This window comes from Neofelis nebulosa, chromosome 4 (genome assembly GCF_028018385.1).
Source record: "Neofelis nebulosa isolate mNeoNeb1 chromosome 4, mNeoNeb1.pri, whole genome shotgun sequence".
NCBI classification, from domain to species: Eukaryota; Metazoa; Chordata; class Mammalia; order Carnivora; family Felidae; genus Neofelis; species Neofelis nebulosa.
In genome coordinates, this window is record NC_080785.1 from 111,067,854 (window position 1) to 111,086,218 (window position 18,365).

General features: G+C 55.2%; 1 protein-coding gene across 2 annotated transcripts in view; it reads left to right on the forward strand.

The window, feature by feature from the left end:
• The window catches only part of CHCHD6 (coiled-coil-helix-coiled-coil-helix domain containing 6), a 251,132-nt gene extending 243,958 nt beyond the window's left edge, over positions 1-7,174 (forward strand). For both annotated transcript variants that reach the window (XM_058725766.1, XM_058725767.1), the window contains exons 7-8: positions 4,236-4,371; positions 6,959-7,174. In XM_058725766.1, the coding sequence (XP_058581749.1) occupies positions 4,236-4,371; positions 6,959-6,964 (142 nt within the window). In that variant the 3' untranslated portion in view covers positions 6,965-7,174. The remainder of the gene's footprint in view (positions 1-4,235; positions 4,372-6,958) is intronic.
• Positions 7,175-18,365: the final 11,191 nt, after the last annotated feature.

The following is an 18,365-nucleotide window of genomic DNA, read 5'->3' on the forward strand; positions in this document are numbered from 1 at the left end:
CCCCACTGGTCTACAGGCTGCCACGCTCATGGGTCTGCTGGATCCTTGGAGAAGATGCACTGTGATTGGTACCTCGAGATTCCTGGGGAGGGGCGCCTGGGTGCCTCAGCTGGTTAAGCATCTGACTCTTGATTTTGGCTTAGGTCATGATCTCACAGTTGTGGAGCCTGCTTAAGATTTTCTCTCTCCCTCTCCTTCTCCCCTTCCCCTGCTTGAGAGCACGGTCTCTTGCTCTCTCTCAAAAAACAAAAACAAAAACAAAAAAAAGAAGAAGAAGAAAGAAAAGAGAAGAGAAGAAAAGAAAAAGATTGCTGGGGAAATAGGCACCAGCAAGACCTGGACAAGATCTGAGCAAGGTCTGGAAGACACTAGAGCTTAGGTTACAGGGAGAGGGACATGTTCAGACAAGGCCCCACCTTCGAGCCAACATCTAGAGTCCCAGCCCCAAAGCCTCCTGTCTTCACTCTTTACCAAGTGCCACCAGTAACACCGGCCTCTCTTCCTCAGCTCTCCTCCCTCCCCAGCCTTACCCCTGCCCCACTGACAGCCAGGCTGCTGGTGAGAGCGGCCCTTCACGACACACACTGTCATGCACATGCCTGTCGAGCCTTCGTTAGCCCAGGGCAGGCAGTGTTCCAGTTTACAGCTGAGGAAAGTAAGGGCCAGAGAGGAGAGCTGCCTTCCTTAGCAATGCACTCTTAGCCTTCTGCCCTGGGTGACGTTAACCCCTTCAAAGCCACGTGGACCATTAGATCTAAATGTGCAAAGGGCATACTTGTGGCAGTGAACACCTCTTAGGGCAGCTGGACTTCTCTCAATCCCTGGAAAGTTGTGGATACATTTTTTATGCATTCGAAAAGCAGCTGTTTATAAGCCTGAATGTTTCTCAGCCTCTGTGCTGATTTGTATGCAGTGTAAATAGAGTTGGTGTGGCCCAGGGCAGGGTGGGGCTGTGCTTGGATAGAATGCAGCGGATTTCATGAATGGTTGGACCCCAGGCCCTGCACCACCTTGCTTCAGAGAGAGCCTTTTATTTGGAGAGCTGTGCTCTCCCTGTCCACCTTCCCATTCAGAGCCATTTTGTAGGCAAACGGGTGAAATTTCTTCCAGTTGACATTTGCCTGCTATCCTGTCTCCTCATATTGTTCCTGATAAGTCCCAGAGGAGAGAAGCCTCTGCAGTTGCAGAGGTGATCCTGGTTTCGAGGCGATGGATTTCTCTGTGGCCCACTTTCTCCTGAACTTGAAGCCTACTGGGGGTTCTGTGATGTTTGCCCTCAAAATGCACGGGGGCCTCCATCCAGGGACCTGAAACCGAAGGAAGCGGGGGCAGAAGGAGAGGGACAAGATAGGAGACAACCGCTCTACCCTTTTACAGCCTGCAGAGTGAAAGCCAGTGTCCCTATGGCAGATCTGGAGAGGGTGAGGCCTCATGGGGTCGGTGCTGTGGCTCCAGGACAGCTCGGCCCAACCAGCCGGCCAGGGTCGCTCTGACCCCACCTGTCTTGTTTCCCCATAGACCTGGAGGCCTCATACAGCCTTACAGCTACACCTCTGCCTCTACTCAGCCTGGTGCTTCCCCCAACTACAGATGCCCCCCGAGTACCTGCCGGCCGGTTGGGCTGCAGCTGGGAGCAGGCACTCATGGGCTCACGTCATGGGGGGTGCTGCCTCAGGGGGTCCAAAAGCGGTATGATAAAGCCTGTGCCTTCGGGAGCTACAGCAACAGAGACACCAGGAAGGAGCCACAAAAAAGATGTGGTCTCATGGGCTTCACCCTGCCAAGGGCAGGTCTGGAATGGGGAAGGAATAAGCTGTGTTCCCCCAGGACGGAGAACAAGAGAGTAAAACAAAGAAGGGAAGATAGTTGAGATGGAGGGCACAAAGCAAAGCTCTGTGTGTTCCCAGCATCCTAAGGGAGAACATCAGAACAATTGGGAGCGAAGCAATTAGCATAGTTGTAGAGAGAATTTGCCCAAGATGAAATGTCCAGCAAAAGGCTGAAAATCCATTTTATTTTTTTAATATATATTTTTTAAATTTTTTTGTGGGGGGGGAGAGAGAGAGAGAGAGAGAGAGACAGATCGTGAGCGGGGGAGGGGCAGAGAGAGGTGGAGACACAGAATCCGAAGCAGGCTCCAGGCTCTGAGCTGTCAGCACAGAGCCTGACACGGGGCTCGAACCCACGGACTGTGAGATCATGACCTGAGCCAAATTGGGACACTCAACTGACTGAGCCACCCAGACGCCCCTGAAAATCCATTTTAAGAGGCCCACAATGTCAAAGCTTTAAATACAAGCATGTAGAGACCTTTGGCAAGAATTGGGAGGAGGCAGCTGGTCGCCCCACTGTGCCCCAGTTGTGGGCGGTGGCGGACAGAATCCAGTGGCAGGGGTCCCAGGGTCCCGAGAGGAAAGAGCTGAATCCTAGGAACCCATCTTCCTGCCCTGTGTGACGATGGGAGGCTAGTGCTGAGACAAGACCCTGTGTGTCCTCAGTAGGAAATCCCTAAGATCTCGCCCAAGCCATGGACACGAACCGGGGCGGTGATATCAAGGACTGGAATGGAATGGCGGTAGAGGGCCGGCCTCGGCTCTATGCCTGCATCCTCAGAACCCAATGGAACTGCACATTGTTGGGGCAGAGCCAGGCCAGCGCGGCCTCCTGAGCTGTCCCCTCTGCTCCCCGCCCCCCCCCCCCATCCCCACCCCAGGAACGGGCGAGCTGCTTCTCCCATCACATAATCACATCATGTGCGTGAGATGGCAGGCCCGAGGATGATAGCCAACACACGGGGATGGTGCAGGGGAAGGCAGGGGCATCCGGGCCCGGTGTGGCATCGTTGGTGGCACAGCGGTAGCGAAAGTGCCACCTCCCGGCTGGTAAAGCGAGACCGTTCAATACTGAGTGTCTGACCTGCTAAGCCACTGAGCATTCATTGCACTGCTTGCTGTTCTTTACCGACGAACTCGGTTTGTTTGAGTTCTCTTAAAATAATAATGGTGCTGCCCCGTTCCATACCCACTGCATGGCTGGATTTCTAAAATATTGAGACACCGGGCCGGGAGAATTATTAACCTGCAAGTCTCCCTGCCGGGTGACGGGGGCAGAGCTGTGTCAAGCGCCAGAGTGATCCTCTCACTGCTGAGAGCCTTGAAGAGGGACTTTCTGCATTTTTACAACTCCCGTCAAGTGCCCTGGCCACAGGTGGTGTTTATGCCGAAAGGCCACGTCAGGTGCCTTCTACGGTTCCTTCTAACGGCAGCAAAGGTTCCGGCGTGGACCTGGCCTGAAAACCATCTGTGAAAACAGTGCAGCCAAACCCTCGTAAATATCTGCCCCCTTCCCACTTCTCAGCGGGTGACCTTGGGCAGGTTACTTCATCCTCTGTACCTCGGTTTCCTGACTTGTAGCAGGAGGTGAGAGATCACAGCTCGTACTGCACAGAGGTGTTACGAGGGTGAGTAGGGTGGTGCCTGGCGTGCAGCGTGAGTGTGTGTGTGCACGTGAGTGAGACCTTGCATGCGCGTGTGCCTGCCGGAGAGAGACGGAAGGGAGAGGGGGCGATAGAAGGCGTCGGGAAGGAGACAGACTGGTCAGAGCGGCCCAGGGATGCCACTGATCCACTTCAGGACAATCTCTATTTCCCTTGGTTTTTGTTTCATATTTGAGAAAAGAAAACAGACTCATTTTTTGGTAGGTTCTGAACCTTCTCTGATAAAGAAAGAAAAAAGAAGAAAGGGTCCCCCCAAACGCTGCAGAGGTTATCTCCAGGAAGTGAGGTTCTAAAAATGTTATGTATGTTTTTAGACACTTCTGTGGTTTTTCCCGTTCTCTTCATTGCGCATATATCAGTTCTGAGATCAGATTAACCACCGCTGTATGAGAAAGCTGCATTGTGTGCAATGGCACAGTCACAGTCAGGTGTGCCCGTTAGGCAGGAAGAGCCCTACGAGGCAGCGAGTGGGGGTGGGCACGGGGGTCTTCCAGCTGGCCGCCTTGGCCCCTCTCCTGCGGGGCTGGAGCCCTTGTGGAGCCCGCAGCCCCAGCCCGGTCCCCTCGGTGTCTGCCACTGCGGACAGCCCTTGACCCCCTGTGTTCTCTGGTTCTCTCTGAGGAGTAACCCGATGCTGATGGCTGCCGGGTGCCCAGCTGGTGGTGCTGAGTGAGGGAGCGGATCCCCTCCGTGCCCACTGGGGCCGAACCCCAGGCCCAGCTGCTCTCTGTCCCTGCAGGCCCCGCCGGACGGAGCCTGTGTGCTCAGGGCTGCAGGCCCAGATCCTCCGCTGCTACCGTGACCACCTACAAGAAGTACTCCTGTGCTCGGACCTGGTCAAGGCTTACCAGCACTGCGTGAGCGCTGCCCACAAGGTAAGGCCTCGCCCTGCGCCTGGCCTGGGCTGCTGGGCGCACGGGGGCAGGGTGCCAACGCCAGACTCTTTCGGCCCGTCTTTGCGAAGTCAGACATGCTGACCTCGAGGCCTCTGCCTTGTGCACAGGGACGGACTCAGGAACTTTGATTTCCTCTGCCACTTCCTGGTTCGGACGTTATTTCTAGCTGATCCCATGACTGCCCTCGGATAGCCGGGTTAGGAAAAGAGGGCCCAGGGGCCCTGGACCCCACTAGGCTAGGTCTGGGAGTGGCTCTGAGTAAGCTCTGGGTCCGGGAGCAGGTCTGGGAGCAGCTCTGGGTCCCACCACCTAGTAAAGGGCATGCCTGTGCCACCCACCTCTTACCTTTGAGCAGTTGGGAGTAGGAGCTCACGGGAGGGCCCATGGTGCAGGGTCGGGGTCACGGAAAGGGCAGGGGCAGTCCTGGGAAGGAGAAGAGCCTCTGGGTTCAGGGAGGTAGAAAAGTAGGTGCAGTCTGCCCGACAGGATGAGGGAGTGAAGGGTACCTCTCGGCCCACCCTTCTGTGCGGGTCTGAAGGGGGTCACGGTGGTCCCAGGTCTTCTACACCCCCCAGCCCTCCTGCAGGGCAGCGGTGAGGTGTCCTGGATGTGTGAGGATGGCAGCGGGCCTCCCCTGAGAGCTGGCCCCAAGGTCTTGCCCTCTTCACCTAACCCTCCCAGCCAGCTCCCGACCCTGTCCTCCCACCTCCCCCCATTGCCATTCCTCTTCTAGACAATTCCATTGCCCTTCCCAAGCCCAGCAGTAACTGCCCCAGGCTGGACCCGGGCCCTCCCTGGCGTTCACTTAGGGGCGCCTGACTTGGACCTCCCCAGAGGGCCGGCATGTTTGCTTAGACGGGCTGTAGGATGGGGCTTTCTTCCTGTGGAAGAGCCCCTTGTGCCCGGTAGGAGACAAACTGCTGTGGGTGCTGGTGGCAGGAAGGCTGAGGTCGGAGGTCCGGTCTGGCTAGGTCCGGCGGAGTGTCTCTCCTGCTCAAAAGCGCGGCCTCGCCAGAGCCCTCCTCACTCTTCTGTCAGCTCGGGCCCCGTGTGGCGCAGTGTGTGCGTCTGGGCTCTAAGGCCCAGCCGCAGCGTCCGCTGCCCAGAGTGGGCTCTGGGAAAACCCCGGGGCCCAGCAGCAGCTCCGCGTGGCACCAGGCGTGAAGCCTGCTCAGGAGATCACGTTTCCTCCCCGTCGTAGAGCGTGCAAAGCTGTTTGCTCAATTTCAAGTTGAGCAGCAAAGACCCTGCCGGTGGTCCCTGCAGCACGGAGCGGAGCTGGGCCAGTGGCCCTGCACCACGAAACGTGGGCCATGGGAGCAGGTGGCCCTCTTGGGCCCCTTCACTTCTACCAAGGTGTTTGTGAAGGCGAGCACGAGAACCCTTGCCCAGGTGGGATCGGAGGACCATGGCACGGGCTTGCACACCGTGCACCTAACTTTCTACTGAGGGAGAGGCCTAGGGTCCTGCTGTGGCCTCCTTGATTCCCCGCAGAGCCCTCTGGCCACCCCCCCGGCCCCCCGACTACCCTCCATCTTTCCCTTTGGGCCCCACGGCCACAGAATTTTCCGCCCCGCCCCCAGCAGAATGTATCTTTAACAAACACATCTCACCAATATATCTTCATTGCACTGAGGCAAAAATGTGATTACGAAGGAAGACAGATTGCATTTATCTCCAGTGTGTTCTCTGTAGCTCTAGCACGCCTGAGAGAGGCTCTGGGGCACTGCCAGGCCTGGCTCCCTCCTCCCCGGCCCCCACCCCCTGGCGTTATTAAAGCCTAAATTGGAGCCCAGGCAACTGGCAGCAGCGGAGGCCGGCCCTGCTCCGACTGCGCGGCATGCACAGCGTTCCTTCGGGAGAAGCATGTTCCACCAACTCCTGAGGCCCTCGGTGCCCACAGCGTACCCTGTTGCTGCCCTCTGCCCACCTCTGCCCACCTCTGGTGGAGCCGGGATGGGGCCGGGGGGATCTCTGATAGCGATTTGCTTCTCGAAATACCAGCTGGCAGGAGCCCTCATCTCTGGCAGGCAGGGAGTGGGTATCAGAGGCCCACCACCCGGAGGTGCCTCCCCAGAGCTCCTGCTGGCACCTGCGTGGTCCCTTCCAAGCCCGGGGATGTGTGTGTGCGTGTGGATGTGGGCAGTGCCTTGGAGGTAGGTTCCAGCAAGACGCAGCCTGATGGTGTAGGCTCTCACACAGCAGAGCCCGCTCTCTCACTGGTTTCACTTAGAAAACTCAGAGTGGTTAGGTAAGAAGGCAGGGGAGACCTTGGCGGGGTGAAGCAGCCTGGGGCTGGGGCCTGCCTGCCTGTCTGTAAGGGCGGTCAGATGAGCGCAGGCTCCTTGTTAATGGGCCACCGGAGGCATGTGCTGAGTGGGCATGGAGGCGAAGAGGCACAGTTCCAGCTTGCAGGGACCAGCTGGGGGCCACCCTTTCCATCGAACAGTCACACTCATGGGGCATCCCGAGGGCCGGGGGCCCTCTTAGAGCCAAGGCTCTGGGGATGTGCGGGGTTCCCAAAAGAGAGGGCCATGACTGAACTGTGACCTGTTCTCCCTTGCAGGGTTGAGGAGCAGGCCTCCATCCTGGCCCTGGTGGTGACTTGGAGCTCTGAAGAAGGAACCAGTGATGGGACCACAGTCCGCAGACCCCTGGGCCACAGCCATTTTCTCCTGGGTGCCTATGGATGTCTCTGTGCTTGGGGCTGCTGTGTGTTTGGGAAGTAGAGGATGTGCTACTGTCCGAAAACAAATAAAGCAAATGTCTTTGTTTTCAGTCATTCTCTCGGCTGGCACACAGCTGCTGCTGCCTCCTCTCTGTCCATACCTGTGCTGGACCACGGCGATGCAGGCTGAATGAAACAGGCTGTTCCCCCTTGGGGAGCACCCAGCCTAGCAGGGGAGACAGATGTGGAAGCCCCCAATTATGCTGCAGCAGCAAAAGGCCGCCTAGAAGCAGGTATGAGATGAAATGAGGGGAAATGCAGTTCTTTCTGGGGATGGAGTGGAAAGAGCAGGCCAGCTTCCTGACAGAGGCTCTGTCTGAACTCCAATGTAGAAGCTGAATGGATGACCGCTGGGCAAGCCAGAGGCTGGGTGAGTGGGACCCCAGATGCAGGGCTCAGGGAGCCCAGAGCTGGGCTTTGCAGAAAGCAGATCGGGGGCTGGGTGGGATAGGGGGATGCCAGGCCACGAGGTTAGGGCTGAGTGACACCTCTGTGGCTCTCGGGGGAGGGTGGGCTCAAGTGGGGCAGGACTGAGTGCCAAGGAGAGCCCTGCAGGCACTTGAGGGCATGATAAGTGGGAGGCTGGTGGGCCAGGTCGGGGGACAGACCGAGGCAAGGCTTAGCAGCCGAGATTAGCGTGCCTCTGGATTTGAGTGGTATAGGGGAGGATCAAGGATGATTTCTAGACCTCTGGCTTGGGTGCTGGTGATTCTGGGGACTGCAGTGAAGGACACAGGGATTGAGAAGTGCAGAGGACAACGATGTTTGGGACGTGCTCTGCTTAGTTAGGGTCCACACACTGGTCTGCCGGTCCTTGGCTTTTGGCGGGATCCCAGCTGAGGTGTCTTGACCACACCAGGGCTGCACCGAGCCTGGCCCAGGGCTGTGTGAGGGACGCAGCAGGAGCCTGAGATGGGGCTTCTGATTCACCAGCTGCTCTTGCTGGTGACCTTGGATTTCCTGCGAAAGTTCCTTTGGAGAGCCCCTCGCCATCTGGAGCTGAGAGCCTGCATCTCGACTCTGGCTTTGCAGCCCAGGCATCTCTGCTCATCCCCGAACTCTCACACACAAAGCTCAAGTGGGGGTTGAGGCTCGGCAGTGTCCAGCTGTCCGGGCAGGTAGCACAAGGCAGCTTTATTCAGCCAAGCTACATATTGGCTGAGAGGAAAAGAGCTTTGGGAGATGCCCTGTCTCCATGTTCTGGGTCAGCTTGCCAAAACACACAAGGAGGCATTCGGGGTGCATACAGAGGTGAGCAGCCCTGGTGGGTGGCAGGGTGCCCTGGCCTGAGCCTCCTCCCGGCCTCCCCCAGCAGCCCAAGAAGCCACTGGCCCTTTGTCAGGCCAGCACGGTGGGGTCACAGGTAACCTGGATTATTGAGCTTAAGCGAAATCGGAGCCATCCTTCAGCTGGAAGTTGCTGAGGCCCTTTCAGGACTCCCTCAGAAGCCTCTGGTGTCCAGGGCTTTGTCCCACTTCCCAATCTGCCAGGAATCTCTCTCAGACTCTACTTTTCTACCCGGGAGTCCGTCGAGGGCAGCTGTGTGTGTGCCTCTCCATCTGGACGTGTATGTGTGTGCATAGGTGCCTTTGTGCGTGCCCATGTGGATGCGTATATATATAGATAGATACCTTTGTGTGTGTGTACCTATGCATCTCTGCATGTGTATAGAGGGTGCTTTTTTGTGTGTGCACATGCGTGTGCATAGGTCTGTGGACATCTGCCCATCTGTGTATGTGTGTCCACGGGTGCCTTTGGGTCTGTGCACATGTATGTGCATGCACCCATCTGTACATATGAACTGTGTTTGTGCAGGCAGCCAGCCACGCTCACCACCTGCTCATGCTCCCAGGCTCTCTCCTCCTGGATCTCAGTCCATTTTCCTGATTCCCCTCAATTCAGAACCAGCCTTCCCCCTTCCGAATCCACCTCTTTCCTACTACTGGGGACTGGGGGGGGGGGATGGTACTTGCTCAGAGCCATTGTCTCACTGTATTGGAACGTGGAGGGGAGGCGTGTGTGCTCAAGGTGCAGGCTCCGTGTGCCTGTGTGTGTGCATTTATTGCATTTCTGTGTCACCTTTGTGGACCTCCAGTCCCTCTACCTGGCCATATGTGGTAGGAAGTCTGGCTTGAGAGAGCATTCATGGGTGAGGGGTGTGTCCAACATCATGTGCACCTGGAGGCAGACATTCCTGGGCTCAGGTTCCCAGCCACATGACTGTTGAAAGGGAGTGTTGATACCCATCCTACCTGGTTGCTAGGGGATTAAATCCGATGTTGGCTGTGACATCCAGGGTCCAACCAGGAAACCCAAAAGCACTCACGGTTATTTTTTTAAATTTTTTTTAGTGTCTATTTATTATTGAGAGACACAGAGAGACAGAGCATAAGCATGGGAGGAGCAGAGAGAGAGGGGGAGACATAGAACCCGAGGCAGGCTCCAGGCTCCGAGCCGTCAGCCCAGAGCCCGAAGTGGGGCTGAAACTCACAAACCGTGAGATCATGACCTGAGCCGAAGTCGGACGCTCAACCGACCGAGCCACCCAGGTGCCCCAGCACTCACGATTATTTTTAAACACAGGGGACTGAATATGGGGAATTAACTCCGAAGATGGAGGAGCCAAAAACCCAAATGGAATGATCTGACAGCCCAGAAATTAGCAACGGTGGGAAACTCGCATCACCCTGGGGCTACAGGCACAGACGGAAGAGGCAGGACCCCCCAGTGGAAGCTGATACCACAGGGGCTCTGCTCAGGGGAGCTGGAGCCACTGAGGGGACACAGGTGCTGTGAGAAGTGCCCGCTTGTGGCCGAGAAGGTAGAGGTGCCCAGGCCTCTCCCCTCCTGCCATCCTCAGCCTCGGGCGTGCCTCCCATTAGCTGAACCCAGCCAGAGCCAGAGGGCAAGGCCACCTGCTACAAGGAACAGATCTGAGGTGCAGGTGCGCAGGAAGGACTTCAGCAGGACTGGGAGGTGCCGAGCAAGCATGTGGGCCTGTGTGCTTGTGCCTGTGCTTGGGTGGGTGTGAGAAGTGGGTGCAAACAGGCATGTGCACACCCCTGTGTGCATTTCTAGCTTGTGTTGGCACATGATGGACAGCTTCCAGAGTAGTCCCATCAGACATCCACCATGTGCCGGGTCCTCTCCCACTCCCTTTGTAAATGCTAACTCGTTTAGAGTCCCAGAGCTCTGTGGGGGGGTAGGGCCATTACTGTCCCTGCTTTCCAGGGGTGGAAACCATGGCACAGACGGTGTGAGTAACTTGCTCAAGATTGCACAGAGCTGACACTACCTTTTTCTGGAGCCGGGGTCCTGGCTGTCTAGAGGCTTGACTCTACCCACTCCAGGGACCCAGCTGTGGGGGGGGGGGGGGCAATCCTGCACCTTTCCCCTCATCCCTCACCCCCAGATGGGGAGTGTGGACCCTGGCAAAAGAAACGGCTAGAGTTCCTTCCTGCCAACGTCATTACTGACCTGGAGAGGCCCAGCAATGCCAAGGCAGGGTCTGAGCTGGTGTCACCGCCAAGGTTGCCATGAGCCCTGGGGCAGGATCTCTTGTGAGGTGCTGGTTCACACACCTGCCTGCCTCGGCTGCGTGCCAACACCTTATCCACCCGTGAGTGGATACAGGTATGGCTGCAGACCTCCCAAGTCATTCTAGGTGGCTGATCTGGGGGTGAGAGCAGGGCATGGAGGAAGAGTCCAACGTGCACTGGACATGGGAAGGGCAGAGTGTCACAGCAGATGGAGAGAGGGCCCACCCTGAGGCCACTGCGGGAGGAGGCGAATCACATGACCTCTCAGGGGGACACGTTTTTAAGTGTGTAAACCCACACGCACACACATACACCCAAAAACAACACCCCCTCCCACCACACACATACACACACACACACACACACACACACACACACACACACCATACACAATCCACCCATGTGTTGTTTACAAAAGACCTCACCTTAATAATAAGGGCACAGGCTGGTTGAAAATAGAAGCATCGAGACTGATGGACCAGCAAACTCTGAGGAGGCAGGAGTGGTTATGTTACTGTCAGGCAAGGTAGACCTCCGGACACGGAGTGTCTGAGCAGCAGAGGTGGACAGTTCAAACGCGAACAGGGGCAGCATGTAGGAAGACAGAAACCCCAGATGTGCGTGCACCTGACCCAGGCAAGACAGGTGAGGCAAGAGCGACAGGACAGAAAGGGAACTAGCCAAATCTGCAGTCTTTCCTGACGACTGGGAGCGTGCACACATCAAAGGCTCCCAGGATGAGTTGCCAGGAAACCAGCACGTAAGCAGGCACTGTGTCCCGGGGTGTTCGTCCTGCCCTTTGCACCGTCTCTGGAGCTCCTAGTCTGCAGTGTAATGGGGAGCCAGACAGCCCCAGCACCCGCCCCAAGCCCGGGAGCAGCAGCTCCTAAGCCGCTAGCCCTGTTTCCTCATCTGTAAAAGGGAGACGGTCATAGATTCCACCCCCTGCAGGGATTGGGGTGACAGGTGTCCCATGCTTGGTGCTCTATAAATGTGAAGGCAGAGGACCCACCACCCACATCCCCTTTAGGGCCAACTGTCGGCAGCTAGCCCTCGCCCCTGAGGCCTCTCCCTCTGGGAAGTGCCTTTGCTGGGGAGCTGCCTCACCAAAGTCACACCCCAGCAGGCCAGGACTCACATCCGATTGCTGCTTGATGGGGTGGGGTGTAGAGGCCCAGCTCCCATGCCCCAAGTTAGAGCAACCTGGAAGAGTGTTCTGACTCCAGAGCTGGGCCTGGCCTCTGCCTCCTCCCCTTACCCACTAGTGCTGACCCCAAGGACACTCCGGCATAAATGTCCTGCAACCTCACCTCTACCCCAGAACAGCTTCTAGGGAAACCCAAGGAGCCAATAACATTATTGTATCCTACGCAGTACCTGGCCCATGCCCCCCTGGGCTTATCGTCTAGCAGGAGGAGTTAGCAGGAATTGTGTCGTGTATAGAGTCCGGTAGGAGTTGTGTCATAATCACAAATGACATTGGAGGTCACTTGTGCTGAGGCCTCTAGGGAGAGGCCCGGGAGCTTGGGGCCCAGGGTGCTCGGGCTGTGGGGTCAGGGAGGGCTTCTCTGAGGAGGTGAAGCTTAAGTCATAGTGAGAGGGCTGAACCAGAGTTGGCCAGGTGAAGCGATGACTTTGTTTACTGTAGTGTTTATAGCAATGGCAAAATCCTGGAAACCACCTAGATGTCCAATAACAGGGGGTATGTGCATTAAGTAAAAGGTGGTATATCCATAAGATAGCTCTGTAGCTGGTGATAGTGGGGGTGTGGAGTATAGCCATCAGCACGGAGCAGTATGAACACATTTGGGGATGAAAAAAATACCATCTATACACATATAAAAAACATACACACACTCACAAAAAGAAAAGGCCAGAAGGGTTATACACCGAAATGTTAGTGCTATTTTCTGGGGGGGATCAGGATCATGGATATGTATTGTTTTGTTTATTAATAATCGACTTTGTTTTCTGTTGTTCCAAACTGACCTGAACATTTTCTTTCAGTAGTCCCCAGGCTCGAAGCTTTCCCGAATGCATGTGGCGGTGTGGCCCCCCACAGCCTGGGCCCTCCGGTCAGGGCGGCGCACGGCTGTCTCTTCCCGTGGGCTTTCAGGCCCAGTGGTTGACCCCTTGGCGAAGCCCGGTTCTCCTTGAATAAAGTGCTTTCCTTGCCTGCCAAGCAGGGGCAGGGATGGGGGTCGAAGCCTGCCAAAAAGGAGAATTCTGGAGTGGGGCAGGGCAGGGCCCACAGTGTGCTGGGACGGACACCCCCGGGAGCCCGTGGGGGATCACAGCGGCAGGAGTCTCCCTTAGTTATTTATACTTCGCACAGCCAGTGTTAGCATTGAATGCCTACTGTGTGCATTTGGCATTCTGGACGCAGGAGACGCAGCAGTGAGGGGGAGGGGTTTGAAACCCTGTCCCCCAAGAGCTTAGAGATCTGTGGGTGATGGGGGGACAGAGAAAATAAAATCAATGATTGCATGTTATGCAATGGAGAAAAGGTAGGCGGGTTGGGAGTCCTGGGAGCGGGTGCGTTCCTGTTTCCTGTGAGGACAGGACGCACCTGTGTCCCCACTCCCTGGGGCTTCCCGCACCCAGACAGGGCACCTGCCTGCATCTCCCCAGCCCAGGAACGGCCACCTCCAGGCTGCTCTTAAGGAAAAACACTTCCAGTCCATACCTGATAACCTGCCTCATTAAATTTAATGGGCTGGTTATTCCCATTAAATAAACATCACCTAATTATGAAAAACATATTTGCTGAAATTCGACTATGGAACAGATAAACCAATTACATGGTTATTCAGGCTCAAAACACACTCAATAATGAAGTGGGGTGCAGACCACAGCAGGGAGGGCCAGGGGAGCACCTGGAATTCAGAGCCCCACCCCCACTCCTCCCCACTTCCGTTCCAAGCTTGGTGGGGCCTCAAGAATGTTGGTGTCCCTGGGAGCTGCGGGCTGGGCAGGCTGGAATCCAGACCAGGGTGTCTCAGTTAGGACCCCTTTCACACAAGTGACAGAACCCTAGCTCAAACGGGCTTAAACAAGAAGAGTATGTTGATCCGTATGATTGAGAAAGTGTAGAAGGAAGCTTCATGCATGGCTGGATCCGAGAGCTTAAACCTAGTGACTGGGACTGGTCTGTCTCCTTCCACCTCTTACTATTCTCCTCCATGTCGCCTTCCTTCCTGGGCTTCACGATTTGCCCCAGTGAGTCTTGCCTTGTAAAGAGAGAACCTCTTTCCCTCCGGTTCCAGCTTAGGGTTTATGGGCAGATAACAAATTGCTCCAGAGCCGACAGAGTAGTATCAGGAATCTCTCAGGAGAGGCCAATACACACAGGAAAAACTGTCCCCCATCCCGATGACTCATCAGGGAAATGCAAGGCAAAACCACAAAGAAACGCCTCTGCACACCCGTCTCGTGGTTGAAGTTACGAGGACAGACAATACCAGGTGTTGGTGAGCACAAGCAACCGCTGGGACCCACACGCACTGCTGCCAGGCGTGTAAAGTATTTAAACCACTTTGGAAAATGGTGTGGCAGTTTCTCATAAAGTTAAACATCCACCTACACTGTGATGCAGCAAGTTTACTCCTGGGTCGGTATGCAGGAGAATGAATATGTATGTGGTCTAAATGGTACATGGAGGAATGTTCAGATGGCTTTATTTCATAGCAGCCGAGTTAAAACGGTCCAAATGTCCACGGGCAGTAGAACGGGCCGGTTGTAGTTTACTCGTGCAACGAGATACTGGCCCCCAATTGAAAAGAACAAACCAGAGCTCCCTGTAAGGACGGGGATGAATTTCACAGACGTGTCATGGAGTGAGGAGCTGGGCAGAGAGGAGTGGACCCTGGTTTTAGCTTCCGAGCAAATTGCCACCAACCCAGCAGCTTGCAGCTGGCTGCAGATACTACCTCACTCCTGGGGCAGGAGCCCTGGCAGAGCTGAGCTGCTCCCTGCTTGGTGAGGGGGAGGGGGTCTCCTGAGGCTGCCATCAAGGTGTGCTCAGGCTGGGCTCCTTGCAAGCTCACCTGGCCGTTGGCAGAACTCATTCCCTTGTGGCTGGAGGCTGGAGGCCACCGGCCGTCCCCTAGCATGTGACGGTCACAGGCCCTCTGTCAACAGAGGTCTCACTTATCAAAGCCAGCAAGGGAGTCACATATGCGACCCAATGGGATCACAAAAGAGAGAGCCCTTCACCTTTGCTGGACCCTATCCATCAGAAGCAGGTCACGTACTTAAGGGGAAAGAATATACAGAAGAGTGACTCCTTGCGGGGTACCCCAGGATGTGCGTGCCTCAGTACTGGATGATTCCATTTATATGAAGTTCAGGAGGGAGAGGAAGGTATCTCCAGATAGCCCTTGAGGAATAAATTCCAAAAATCTGTTAGTAAGAGGACAGAAGAAAAAAAAAAGAAAAACAAAGACGGTTCAGAGCAGGGTGTGTAGTTTGTATCTCTTGAGAAAACAGGGTGGCAAGAATATCCACGGGTGTTTCCATTCGCTGGTAACAGTGTAAGACATTCTCTGCCAGGACGCAGGGAAACTGGTAACAGTTTTTCTCCCAGAGCCGGCAGCTGGGGCCCTCAAGAAGGAGACTGACTTTCATCATGTATCCTTCTGTGCACTTCTCGGATTTTCAATGTTTAATGAAATAATACTTTTTAATTATTAAAAAAAAAAAAAAGGCAAAGAGGCCAGACCTTGTAGAAGGTAAAGGCTGCTGGAGGCATTAACAGCTGCTGCACGTTGCCCCCATCCAACCCCCACCCCACCCCCTCCCTCCCCTGCTTGCAGTGTGTAGTGATGAGTGAGGGGCCGGTCATGTGACCCCAGTAGGTCCAGGAAGCTGCTGGGCCATCTTGGCCAACAGGTTGGGAGAGCATACCTGAGAATGCACACAGAGGAGGGCAGAGACAAGAAACAGATGCCTGATGATGCTGGGCCCCTGGATGCAGCCATGCCTGAAGCTAGACCTTCATGGACCTTTCAGAGAAACAAGTCAGTGAACGTCCCTTTGGATGAAGCAAAGCTAGATTTTTGTCAAGTCTGATTCTATCCATTGCTTATGTCTGGTGATGTCCAGTGCTGACGTTCGGGGCCGACAAGCCCAGGCCAGTGGGTGGTGGTTGCTTCAAGGTGGCCTTCCCAGAAGGGGAGGAGCCTGTGCTGGGGCTAGCCGGGTAGGCTCAGCAGGGTGACCTCATGGGGACAGAAGGAATAAGCATCATGTGCAAAGCTCATGGTAAGCTAGGGAAATCACAGAGATTCCCTATGACAAAGCATAGAGTGACAGGAAGAGAGAGGTTGGAGGGGGCGAGCTGTGTGGCCAGGGCTGCTGCAGAGGCCTAGTGTGCAGGGGTCAAAAGCAGTGACTGCAGCAGGCTCAGCCTTTCCCCTGGGGTACATCACTTTCCTGTGCCTCAGTTTCCTCATCTGCAAAAAAGGGGCAGACACAGCCCCTCCCTGCCTAGTGGTGTTAAGGATTGAACAAGGTGTCTCAGGGAGAGCTCTCTCCCTGGGGATGCCTGTATGTTTTCTCTGGTCCTCACAGTGGCCCTGGGAGCCGCTGCCATTTGCCCCCCAGACCCACAAAAGGCACTGAGGGGGTAGACATGTGATGGGAACAGAGCCCTGGCATGGGGAGGGGGCCGGGCCTCTCTGTTTGCCTCCAAAGCTTGCACTCTTTTGGATGGAGCCCCCCAGCTGTGAAGGGGCCATTCCCCCCCCCCCCACCTCCCTGAGGGGAGGGTTTTCCCAAGAGGGGTATCTCAGAGGGTTAGCTCAAACTCCGCCCCCTGAATTCCAACTCCCTTTCCAGTTACATCTCCATTCCCTGCTATGACCCTGACCACATCCACGGGGCAGACAGTATGCAGCCACAGAGGTGTGCGTGGGGCTGGGTGTGGCCGGGAGGTTCTGATAGAGCTTTCTGGAGACAAGGCTGGGATCCAGGGGCTGGGAGGGGATGTCTCCCCAGCAGAGGCCCTCAGACACTGTGGGGCAGAGACCAGCTCTCCCCACCACACCCTCTAAATTCCCCATAGTAAACCACGAAAGAGAAACCAAACGGTGGCTGTTTTAAGCCATTCGATTTTAGGGTGATTTGCTACGCAGCAACAGGTAGTGAATACATCCCACAAACCCTGACAGAATGCCTGCCTTGTGTACTCATTATACACGGGATGAGGCTCCAGTCTTCACGGGGCTTCCATTCCGGGGGAATGGAAAACAAGCAGCTTAGAAAATGGCAGGGGAATCGGTGCTCTAATGAACCTCACCGAGGGGTTGTGACTGGGGTGCATTTTACATGAAGAATCGGGAATTTCTCCGAAGAGGCAACATGAGCTCTGGGGCCTGGAGAATGAGGAGAGAAGGTCAGGAGAGGGGTTGGCAGGGCAGCATTCCCACGGTGGCCTGTGCTGTGGGCCATGTCCAGGGCGAGCTCTGTGTGGGGCCCTGCCGTGTGGCTTGGGGCCCCTGCCTGGTCCAACCTGCCCCGGGCACAGGGGCCAAGGAGGCCACAGGGCACGGGCTCTGCTCTACGAGATAGTGCCAGCAGCAGAGCTGGGCCCGGGAGGTGGGGGGGGGGGGGGGAGGGGGTGGTGGAAAGCAGCAACCAAGAGATGTTGTGTTCTTTTTTTAGTTTTCTTTTGAAATAATTATGATCTATAATAATGATAGCTTCGCAGGAAGTTGGACAGATAGTACAGAGAGGTCCCATGTACCCTCTCCTAGCTTGTTTCAGGGTTGCGTCTTCTGTGACTATAGGACAATATCGAAAGCGGGCCCATTGATACGATGTGTGTGTCCAGTTCTGTGTCCCTCTTCCCGGGGAACCAAGGCTGCGACCAAGATACAGAACTTTCTTGTGCCACAAAGATCCCCTCCTACTTTCCCCCTCCCAGTCAGAGCTCCTCTCCCCAGCCCTCACCTCACCAAACTCTGACCAGTTCTCCATTTCTATAATTTTGTCATCTCAAAGTGTTGCTTAAGTGGAATTGTATTATATGCATTTTCTGTTACGGCTTAAGTCTGCCACTTTCATTTCGAGGGTTCCTTTTTTTTTTCCCCCCTGCTTTCTTTTTTCTTCCTTCCTGTGGGTTACTTGAACACATTTTAGAATTCCATTTTGGTTTATCTATAGTGTTTTTGAGTGTATGTGTTTACATAGATTTGCAGTGGTTGCTCTAAGGATTACATTCGATCTATGTACTTACCACAGCCTCCTGGTTTTTACCAGTTTGAGCGACGTGTAGAAATCTCTCCTCTCTTTCCATCCCTTTCCCCTCAGTCTTTTATAATGTATTTACTGAGATGTTCCCTCTAACTACTCTGAGTCAGGAGACACTGGTTAATTTTTGCTTCAACTGTCTAGCAGAATTTCAGAAGCTACAGCAGAGAAGGACAATGTCCTCTCTTCCTGCCTGATGCCCCAAGAAAACCCCTTTTAGCATTTTCCTTCTGTTCAGAGAGCTTCCTTTGGCCATGCTTTCAGGTTGGGTCTGCTGGTGCCACATTCCCACGCTTTTCCTTCATCTGGGAATGTCTTGGCGTCTCATTCCTATAGAATTCATGGATGGCTGTTCTTTCCTTTCGGCCCTTAAAAACGTCCCTCCGCTTCCTTCCAGCCTCCGTGGTTTCTGATGAGAAATACTCCATATTCACACAGTTTCGCCCCAACACTAA